This window comes from Papilio polytes, unplaced genomic scaffold (genome assembly GCF_000836215.1).
Source record: "Papilio polytes unplaced genomic scaffold, Ppol_1.0 DF823823.1, whole genome shotgun sequence".
NCBI classification, from domain to species: domain Eukaryota; kingdom Metazoa; phylum Arthropoda; class Insecta; order Lepidoptera; family Papilionidae; genus Papilio; species Papilio polytes.
Window position 1 is genome coordinate 1661977 of NW_013525381.1, and position 11575 is coordinate 1673551.

Genomic DNA, 11575 nt, shown 5'->3' on the forward strand with positions numbered 1-11575 from the left:
TTAACGGATGCGCGGGCGGAAGAGTGTCAGCCGCTGTTGTATCGCTGCGGCCGTCGATGGACTACATCACGTGACCACGTTATTGTGAACATTGTCATTACAGAAGCAATATGTGAACTTAAAACTTAAATACTTTTGCTCTCATTAGAGCAGGGTCAACCATATTAAGCAGTATTGAGGGTTGGGAAGATTCTCAAGGTATCTACGTGTAAGGTTCAGACATCTTTTGTAACATGGTAAAGGTTTCTAAAATGGAATACATAAATGCATTAAAAATTTCATTGTATTAAGTTGGTAGGTATGTATTGCTTTCAATTCGGTAAACCGTAATGAAGTTAAACTATACTGTTTTTGTATATTTCTAATATTACATTGAAAGATATAGTTAATTTGCTCTTTTTTATTTACAAATATGATTTTTACCGACCTAATTTAAAAATAATACAAAACGAAGTATTATTGTTGAGACGATTGTTAGCAGAAGGAAGCCTGTTAGTATGGCATAATGACCATAACAAAAAGCGCATCCCGAAAGCGTCGTTATTTTTGTTGCCTAGTGCCTGAGATCGGCACGAGCGCGGCGCGACGGGCGGGAGCGGTCGTCGCCTTGAACAGGTCCGTACTCTGTGCTGATTTATTAAGTACAATAATTATTACACTTTAAAATATCCAAAAATGAATTATAATTTTTTATATACCATGAATGAAAGTTTTATAACTCGTAATCAAGTTTTTTGCTTATTTTCATCAAAGTCTACCTATTTAAGTTTTTTTTTTTTTTCAGTTAGTATAAGCAAAAATTTTCACAAGTAATTACAATTTATTGTTACCGAAAGGTAAGATGAGCTATTTTAGTACTTTAATTTAAAAAAGCACGAATGATATGTCGAGCGAAGCTAGATCGACAACTTAGTTAATATTAGGCGACATTGAGAAATATAAAATGTTGAAAGAGCGATAATTATGAGATTTAAGTAGAAAGTAGTAGGAATTTAAATAATCAAGAGCTTTTATGCCCGAAAGCGGCCCTGTTCCGTAGAATGGAGGCTGAGGCGCGGCGGTGCGGGGGTGAGGGGCGCGGCGGCGCGAGAGTGCGGCCGGTGGCGGCCCCGCGCCAGTGCAGTAAGCGGCGCGCGGGAGCCACTACGTGCTATGGCTCTACGCGTTTTGTTCGTGGCCGCGCTTCTCGCCGGCGGCGGCGCCGTCTACAACCGCGAGCGCGACCGACAACGCGCCGATCCCCGCCTTCTCGATCGCGCTTGTGAGCTCAGCTCCTGCTATCCAGCCACTGGCAATTTGCTCATTGGCCGCGAATCTCGACTGTCTGCGACGTCGACGTGCGGCCTGCAACGCCGCGAACGCTACTGCATCGTCTCCTACTTGGACGACAGACTCCGAAAAGAAAGGGAAACCTGCTTTACGTGCGATTCTACGAACAAAACTATACACAAACCTGACGAAAATCATAGAATACAAAATATTATTTACAAATTTTACCCGGGAACGAGGTACAGATCGTGGTGGCAGTCCGAGAACGGAAAGGAAAACGTGTCTCTTCGGCTCGACATGGAAGCTGAATTCCACCTTACACACTTAATAATACAATTTAAAACATTTCGTCCAGCTGCTATGTTGGTTGAAAGATCTTTTGACTTTGGAAAAACATGGCGTGTCTATCGTTATTTTGCGCACAACTGTGCCGAATCCTTCCCGTTAGTGCCGCGACATTCTCAACGAAGCTTAACAGAAGTCGTGTGCGATTCCCGTTACTCCGGCGTCTCCCCGTCCACCGAGGGTGAAGTGATATTCAGGGTGTTACCTTCAAATATAAATGTGACAAATCCGTATTCGGAAGAAGTGCAAAATTTGTTACGAATGACAAACCTTCGAATTAACTTCACGAAACTCCACACACTAGGAGATGACCATCTGGATAATCGAGCTGAAATAAAGTTTAAATATTATTACGCTATATATGAAATGACAGTACGTGGATCGTGTTCATGCTATGGCCACGCATCGAGATGCCTGCCCATGCCCGGGGTTGAATCGAAAAATAACATGGTACACGGCCGCTGTGAATGCACACATAACACTCGCGGATTGAACTGTGAATATTGTGAAGACTTTTACAACGATCTGCCATGGCAGCCTGCTGTCGGACGTACTTCTAATGCATGCAAAAGATGCACGTGTAATAACCATGCTACTACCTGTCATTTTGATCCAGCAGTTTACAATAAAACCGGAAAAATAAGTGGTGGCGTATGTGACAATTGTCAACATAATACAATGGGTGTAAATTGTGAACGCTGTCGACCAACTTTTTACAAAGATCCCAGCTTGGATATACAAAGTCCAGATATATGCAAGCCGTGTGATTGCGATCCGGAAGGTACTACAGACAGGGAAGTTTTGTGTGACGATGAGACAGATCCTGCAAATAACAAAACCGCTGGTCGTTGCATGTGCAAGAAAAATATTGACGGAGCAAGATGTGATAGATGTAAGGACGGCTTTTGGAATTTCGACCCTCTTAATCCTGAAGGCTGCGAATCATGTACCTGTAATAATTTAGGCACAATAATTGAAAGAGGGTGCGATCCTTCAACCGGAAATTGTTTCTGCAAACGCCATGTTACTGGTAGAAATTGTGATCAGTGCTTACCAGAGTTTTATGGTCTCTCAGAGAGTGACGATGGATGTCTACCGTGTGATTGTGATGTTGGTGGATCAATCGATAGAGACTGTGACGTGATAACGGGACAATGCAAATGTCGCCCGAACGTATCCGGCCGTCGATGTGATACACCGATACAAAACTTCTTCGTGGGGGCTCTCGATTCAATTGTTCTTGAAGCTGAATCAAGCCAGTGCGATTCCCAAATAGACGATAATGCAATTCAAAGTCAATTATGTCACGTTGTAATACGAGAAAACTTCCCTGATGGCCGCAAGGAAACGTGGACCGGGCCAGGCTTTATGAAAATACCAGAGAGTAGCACTCTAGTTTTCAAGATAAATAATTTAAAAACAAGTATGAATTACAATGTTTTAATTCGTTATGAACCACAGGCTCCCATGACTTGGGAAGAAGCTACAATTTATGTTAGGAGACTTACGCCCATTGATCCTGAATCGCCGTGTGCAAATGTGCGACCTGAAGATGATACAATTAATACCTACTTACCAGCAACCCAGCGTAGTGTATTGGTTAAACCGTCAATATGCCTAGAAAAGGATAAAGAAACTGAAATAAGAATATACTTAGGCCGCCAGGATGGACATTCATTTAATACAAGAGCTTCCATATTGATCGATTCAATTGCACTTTTACCTTCTATCGATGGTTTACCGTTCTTAAGGAATGGAAGTTACATGAGAGATGAATTTGATCGTTTCAACTGTGGCGATTCTTACTACTATGATCTTAATAGAGAAAATATACCCGACGTTTGTAAAAAGTATCATGCTAGTATAGGATTTTACATAAGGAATGGATCCGAATCATGTCAATGCGATCTTACAGGTTCAAAGAGTCACCAATGCGATCCATACACTGGATACTGTCAATGTGTTGAAAATATTGTTGGTGCTAGGTGTGATCGGTGTGCTCCCGGCACTTACGGCTTCAGTAAGTTTGGATGTAAGCGGTGTGATTGTAATAGCATCGGAAGTCTTGACAACTTCTGCGATGCTACAAGCGGGCAGTGTAAATGCAGAGCTAATACTTACGGTCGAGCATGTGATTTATGTCAACCAGGTTATTTCAACTTTCCAAATTGTCAACAATGTGATTGCAACGGACATGCGGTTGAATGCGATGATAAATCTGGTGCTTGCAAAGAATGTAGAGATTACACAGAAGGTCATCGTTGCGAGAGATGTGTTGATGGGTATTATGGTGACCCCAGACTTGGTGTTGATATTCCTTGCCGACCATGTCCTTGCCCAGGTATTAAAGGTGATCCCAATAAAAGTAGCCACGCTGACCGCTGTGAGTTAGATCCAGAAACAAAAGATGTTGTTTGTGATTGTAAAGAAGGATATGCTGGGCTTCTCTGTGATGTTTGTGCTGATAACTATTACGGTGATCCAGTAAAAGGCACGTGTGAAAAATGTGAATGCAATGAGAATATAGATGTCACAAAACCTGGAAATTGCGATCCATATACTGGAAAATGCTTACAATGCTTACACAACACAGCCGGTGAACATTGCGAAATTTGTGACGAAGGATATTATGGAAATGCTTTAGAGAAATCATGCTACCAATGTAACTGTTCTGAATTGGGCACAAACTTTACAACTGGAAACTGTGATCGTGTAAGTGGACAATGTCCTTGCTTCAAAAATGTTATGGGAATAAACTGCGATCAATGTACAGAAAACCACTGGAGAATAGCTCTTGGTACAGGATGCGATCCTTGTGAATGTGATCCTATTGGATCAGTGTCTCCTCAGTGCAACCCATACATAGGTAATTGTGATTGTAAACCAGGACACGGTGGTAGGCAATGCGATCAGTGTCAAGAGAATCACTGGGGTGATCCGAATATAGAATGTCATGAATGTGAATGTAATTTATACGGATCAGTAACTCAGCAATGTATGCGTGAAAACGGATCATGTATCTGTAAACCTGGAATTGGTGGTTATAATTGTGATATTTGTGCCAGAGGTTACCTCGGTGACGCTCCTCAGTGTTATGCTTGCGGTGAGTGTTTCGACAGCTGGGACCGAATAATCGGAGATTTGCGCAGTCAGACTGAATACGCCATTGGGAACGCTAGTAAAATAAAAATTGTAGGAGCAACGGGAGCATATACGAGAGACTTTGAAGAAATGACTAAGAAATTAGCGGACGTTGAAAATACTCTTCAAAGTGCCAAGCAAGGTCAGAGTACAGTAAAAGATTTGTTGTCAAATATTACAAGCTTACAGAATCAATTAGCTCAAGCGGACAAAAAAGTAAAAGAGAGTAATGACAATCTTAATGATATAACATCCAAAATTAATCTGGGTAATGTAACATTAGACGGATTAAGATTGAGTATTGAAAAATTAAAATCAAAGACACTTGACTTAGGTAACAACGCAACCAAATTACAAGAAGCCAATTTAGAAGGTGCTCTTAATTTAACCCGTGAAGCTAAACAAAGAGCATCTAAGGCAGCGGACGACGCTGAAAACGTACAAACGGTTATTGCTGATACGGATCGTCAACTTAAAAATACCGACAGATTAATAGAATTACAGTACTTGAATTTTAATAACACACTAAGTGAAAACGATAAAAAGCTGAATGATTTGCAAGAACAGCTGTCGAATTTGGAGTCGCAGATACCAAAAATAAATGAAAAAATGTGTGGACAGGAAAGCGATACTTGTGATATCTGCGGAGGAGCCGGTTGTGGAAAATGTGGTGGGATATCGTGTGACCAAGGTGCTATAACAAAAGCGGAACAAGCATTAGATTTTGCAAACAAAACCGAATACAGAATAAAAGATCACGAACTTAATGCAGAGGATCTATTTAGATCGATTTCTCAAGCGAAACAAGATACCATTGCAGTGCGTTCCCGAGCGAAAAGTTTACTAGACGAAGCTAAAGATTTTAAAATATCTGCAGAAAGAGTAACCAATGAAAGCCAGGAATTAACAACAGAATTGAAAGAATTTTTATCGAACACTTCTAATACTCCAGCAGATGTAAGGACTTTGGCCAATGACATCTTGAACTTATCTATTCGCATTGAACCAAAAGAAATCACAGAACTATCGCAACGAATTAATTCTACTGTTTCACAGCTTACAAACATTGAGAATATTATAACGGAAACAAAACCCGACTTAGAAAGAGCGAAATCTCTCAAAACAAACGCGACTGCAGTTAGTAATGAAGCTAATTTGACTCTTGGAATGGCCAATAAAGTTTTAGAAGCCTTAGATGAAGCTCAAGCCGCGCAAGATGCTGCAGAAAATGCAATCGACAAAGCAAATAATGACATCGAAGCAGCTAAAAGTGATTTAATACCTATTGCATCGGAAACCGAACAAGCACAGAGAAAAGCGAAAGAAACAATGGACGAGGTCGAAAAACTACGTTTGCGACTCTCGGATTTGCAAAAGAATAATTTAAAAATAGAAAGTGATGCAGAACAAGTTAAACAAGAGGCCAACGACGTAGTTAATAGAGCTGAGGGAGCCGAACAAAAGGCCAGAGAGCTTAGACAAAACTTTAAGCAGACAAATACGTCGCTTGCCGAACGTGCGAACCAAACATTAAACTCTCGAGAACAAGCCCAACTGTTGCTAAACCGTGCAACAAAACTTGCTAGCGACACTCAAATGCAATTAAAACTGTTGACCAATATGGAAGAATTGTATAATGATCATAATGAACAACTTAATACACTGGAGAAAGAAATTGGTGACCTTAACACTCAAATGAACTATTACTTGTCCGAAATCACAAAGCGGTCTGACTACTACAGATCGTGCACAACATAAACAACAAGACATTTGCGGTGATTTTGTGTGCCATGTTATTTTGATCCCACTACATTTGTTTTTTTTTTTTATGTTTAGCAAAATGAAATACTTAAAAAGAGATTTACTTAAATATTCATGTTTGGTTTAAAATAATTTTATCTTTGATTTACACTACGTAATACTAGTAATATGTTTTTTTGTGCATTTTATTTATAATAATACAATGAATTTCCTACTGTATGTAACATAAACTTGAGATGAATGTTCAAATGTCAGAAGTATGTAAAGATGTACTTACTTTAACCAAATGTGATTGTAATTTAAACCCTGTCTTTCTATCAATACTGAAATTAAAATAGTTCTGATTCTGAAATCTTATGCTGGAAATGTTCAATATTTCTTACTATTTAGTGTAGACTTCTTCCGGATCGAAGTTATTCCAAAGAATTACATATAGTTATTGTAGAGAGAGTTGTATTAACTATTAAGTTTTAAGATAATAGATAATGTCACGTACTATTAAAAAACAGTGTATGTGTAAGCGATTAGATATATCTTGCATTTATAACTCTTTTATTGATTTTGTAAAAATAATTTATCATCTTGCCCTAGTGTAACTATTAACATTTTACTTGTATTTGTAATATAGATGTTTTGTTTTTGATACATTTTGTCAGCAGTAACAGCTTAATGTACGAGGCATTTATACTTAATTGTAGTTTATAATTAAAGTTGTCCAACTCATACTAGTGTTTTATTTCATTGTTATACCTTCTTAAATCAATCTTATTACTAAAGTATTTAAAAAAAAGATTGTAAAAACCTGTCATTCATAGTATTATGCAATATATTATTAAATTAGCTATCTTGATAAAATTGTTGAAGCTAGGTAAATGTTTTTAAAGTCTTTAAAACCATACACCCATGGTATTTTACAAAAAATCAATCAAAAAAATGAGACCCACCTGCAAGCATTACCTTTCGGATAAAAAAAGAATTATCAAAATCGGTCCAGTAACGGCGGAGTTATGCCCTAATACACATAAAATAATAATAAAAAAAAACGTACAGACGAATTGAGTACACCTCCTCCTTTTGGGAAGTCGGTCAAAAAGTTGTCATGATAATGAAAATTAGTAAATGTTTCCAATTTGATTCGTTTTTGTTTCCACTAAATTAGAGCAGATTGCGCGAGGAGCAATTATCGCGATTAGTGATGACCTAATGATGAATTTGCTTACACTTCATTAAATATACTCAGTTTTTGCAGAATAATGAAATATGAAATGACAAAATTAACGACTTACTTTCACACACAAGTAAATGAATAAAAAAATTACATATATTCGGTATGATTTTTTTTTAGTTCTCCTTGGCTTCAAATAGCTCCACATCAAAAACAACTAACTACTGAGGGAGTAAAATTTGAATAAAGGGTAAAAACAATACGCGGAGGAGGGGAAGCGTAATAGAATGGCGTCGTATTTCAAGATTTAAAGCATAGTACAAGCTTTTATAGTAGGCAATTAGTAATGACAATACTCCTATCCATTGGCTTGAAAAAAATTAAAAGACTCACATTTAAAATTTGTACTTTCCGCAAAGACACATTCCTTCTGAATTTTAAAAAGAAATCTATAGGATCAAGAATAGTTCAGTTTTTATCTATACTTCTATACTATTTACTTTTTACTATTATTATAATAAAGCGTAAACACACCATTCTTTGTTGCCTAAGATGTCAGCAATTACAGCTTATTTTTGAATAATTCTTTTTTTAATGAAAAGCCCTACACGTTAGTCACGCTTTAGGCTATATATTTTCACGATATTAAACTTAGGGGTAAATATTTTGGATAAAAACCCTAATGTGGGAAAGAGACCCAAGGTTGCTGCCAACATCATGAAATTAAGATTGCAAAGTTTTTCCATGTCATGTTATTTGACATTTGCTATTGATAATTTGACAAATGTAAATAATAAAATAAAATAATAATTTTATGCGGATGAAGCCGCACGGGAACAGCAAGTTCAGAATGAAAGCCATGTTCAAGATTGTATTTAATTTGTGATTCCAGATGGTTATACTTAGAACCAATTCTGAGTAATGACGACGGCGAGTTGGGTGCGAGATTCCGAAAGGTTGACCAGGGCTTCCGCCAGGTGTCGAGAATACTAGACTCCGACCCGCGGCTATCCGCCTTACTGCAGTCCGCGAGGCTGCAACCCACGTTAGACTCCATATCAGAACAACTAAACGCTTGTCAGTCAGCTTTAAATCAATATATCGATGTGAGCATCCCTATTTTAACTCTATTTGCTTTAATTTTAAACAAAGAGTTAAACGATTGCTTGTTGCCTAAGATACAAAACTACATTAACTAAGCAAAATGCAATTTAACTAAGAAGTTAGAACATTCCAACATTTAAGACCGATTTATCGTGTTATTGTAAATAAGAATAAAAATCCTGAAACTGGAATGGTTTAAAATTAGTTACATAATAAGATACCAACATTTTGTACTTTTACAGGTGAAACGATCAGTTTTCCCCAGACTATATTTCTTAAGTGACGATGATTTACTGGAGTTACTGGGCCAGGCTAGGGCCGGTGCTGAGGGCAGGGAGACTGTTATGCAATCGCACCTTAAAAAGTTATTTCCCGGTATAACTGGCGTCAAAGTGGGACCTTCTGGGTTGTCTATCACTGCACTGTGCAGCCACTACGGAGAGACATTCCAACTAGACCATCCTGTCGATATAGACTCTCCTGTTGAAGTAAGTCTGATTGTTAACTAATAAAAAAGATCTTAAATGAATCGAGGCTGCAACACTTCACTTGTTGCAGTTGTATTGTAGTAATATTATATGTACACAATTTATGTTTCACAGGTATGGTTAAAAAAATTAGAAAACGAGATTCGTTCGTCACTAAAGAACTTGACACTAAAATGCTTAGTGACCGGCAGTACTCATGCACAGGATCCATTCTCTTTGCCGACGCAGATTCTTTGTTTAGTACAGAACATTCGTTTCACTGAACAAGCAGAAAAGGCAATTACTACCAAGGAATTGCACAAATTGATGACGAGCGTAGAAAAAGAGAACGCCTCGTACGCAGCAGCGGAGATTGAAGATGAGAGTGAGAAAGAGAAGAGGCAAGCTGTAATACTACAGTGCACACACTATATGTCCGTAGTGCGGACTCTTATAGACAATAATATAACTTCCACTAGTGATTGGCTCTGGCAGAAGCAACTCAGGTAATTTAAATATTATTTAAAAATGCTAACAGTCTACATCGGTAATAATATGTTTGCAAGAAAAAAAGGTTTGCTTATTAGATAAGAGTCCAGACCAATGTTTGGCTGTGGATAATGTCTACTCAGTAATACAATAGCCAAGCACACAAAGCATTGCAACTATCATGAATACAATGTTGTAAGGCAAGGCACTTGTTATGTCTACGTCTGCTGTAACATAATTCTTAGATACAAGGCACTTTATAACGATTGTCATACATTTAGGATTTGTTGCAATTTTCAGATTTTACCTAAGAGATACGAAAGAAATAATTGCTGAAATGGGCCTGGCTAAAATATCATATTCGTACGAGTATCTCGGCGTTAACACCGGCCAGTTCGTACGCACTCAACTTGCTGACGAGTGCTTTTTGATATTAACACAGGTAAACTGAATGCAATTCAGAAAATTGTACATGTTTATGTTAAAAAATGAATAAAAAAACTTTTTTATTTTAGGCATCATATTTTGGCTCTATGGGCAATCCTTTCGGGCCAGCTGGGACTGGTAAAACAGAATCCGTGAAGGCGCTCGGGGGCCTCGTGGGTCGCCTTGTCCTCGTATTCAATTGTGATGAGGTAGATAATTATAAACACATTTATTTCACCATTATATTTGAAAATACTTCTAATAAATACGGTTTGTGTAAAAAGGCAATGGACGCGGAATGTATGGGTCGGCTGCTGACGGGGCTGGCGCTGTCCGGCGCGTGGGGCTGCTTCGACGAGTTCAACCGCTTGTCGTGCGACACGCTGGCCGCCGTGACGCACCAGCTCACCTCGCTGCTGGCCGCCATGCAGCGCTCCGCTGACGCCAGCGACGACACATACGCACTGCTCAATGGAAAACAAGTAAGTGCGAGAATGCATCTTAAAGTGACTCATTTGTTTAAAAATAATCTGCATGTTTACATGTTTGTATACAGACGTATCGTTTATCACAATAATCGCTTACCTAGTTGTCCGTTTATTATCATCAGTCTTATACATCAGTATAAAAATAATAAAATGTTGTCTTATTTTCATTTTATATTATTCAATAAAAGCTTTACTTTAATTCAGAGAGGAACATCTAAGCACGCTATAACGGTTACGTATATACTGTTTATCAGGTGAAGGTGTCCCCGTGGTGCGGCGTGGCGGCGACCATGAACCCGAGCGGGCGTGGGTACGGCGGGCGGCGCGCGCTGCCGGCGGCGCTGAGCCGCGTGCTGCGCCCCGTCAGCATGGCGCAGCCGCGCGGGGACCTCCTCGCCGCGCCGCTGCTCGCCGCGCACTGCCTCGCACATCCCCGCGCGCGCGCACAGGACCTGCACGACGTCTTCACTATGGCCAGGTGCCCACCGAACTGTTAAACAATCAGCCATACCAGAAAGTGGAGACAGTAAAAGAACAAGGAGATTAATTCAAGCTGAGATCTTGCAAAATACAGTTGTTAGGTTCTACAAATCTATATTCTGTATCTTACTTCTTTGAAAACTATCCACTAGTGCCCTTTTTATCTAGATTTAAACCCCATTAGACAAAGTAACATTTGATTATCGCCTGATCGAAAAGTCAAAAATGGAACTGACATAACATTCGATAAGTCACGCGCTTGTCACGTATTCATTCATATACTTTTGACACTTTTTGTTGATTCTACAAGCGACATCGCTAATCGAAAGTCACTTTATCTAGGGAGGTAGTTTGTTTATTGTGCTCTGTTGTACCAGCATGTTGCTGAGCGGGCAGCGGCACTACGACTGGGGCCTGCGCGCGCTGAAGGCGGCGGTGGG

At 39.1% G+C, this 11575-nt stretch overlaps 2 protein-coding genes across 2 annotated transcripts in view; both read left to right on the plus strand.

Annotated features, from left to right (window-relative positions):
* The first annotated feature begins 1097 nt into the window (after positions 1-1097).
* Positions 1098-6588, plus strand: LOC106103388 (laminin subunit beta-1). The gene has a single exon (XM_013283136.1). It carries the CDS (start codon positions 1153-1155, stop codon positions 6511-6513), a length of 5361 nt encoding a protein of 1786 aa, XP_013138590.1. The 5' UTR covers positions 1098-1152; the 3' UTR covers positions 6514-6588.
* A 1913-nt stretch (positions 6589-8501) lies between these two features.
* LOC106103345 (cytoplasmic dynein 2 heavy chain 1-like) overlaps positions 8502-11575 on the plus strand; it is a 3205-nt gene continuing 131 nt past the window's right edge. Inside the window, exons 1-9 of the mRNA XM_013283084.1 lie at positions 8502-8524; positions 8574-8787; positions 9028-9273; positions 9388-9758; positions 10042-10183; positions 10257-10376; positions 10452-10649; positions 10910-11133; positions 11513-11570. Of these exons, the coding sequence (XP_013138538.1) occupies positions 8502-8524; positions 8574-8787; positions 9028-9273; positions 9388-9758; positions 10042-10183; positions 10257-10376; positions 10452-10649; positions 10910-11133; positions 11513-11570 (1596 nt within the window). The remainder of the gene's footprint in view (positions 8525-8573; positions 8788-9027; positions 9274-9387; positions 9759-10041; positions 10184-10256; positions 10377-10451; positions 10650-10909; positions 11134-11512; positions 11571-11575) is intronic.

What these genes read in the sequence shown, in the direction of transcription:
- LOC106103388 (XM_013283136.1), top strand. Translation starts at nt 1,153, where the DNA reads ATGGCTCTACGCGTTTTGTTCGTGGCCGCGCTTCTCGCCGGCGGCGGC.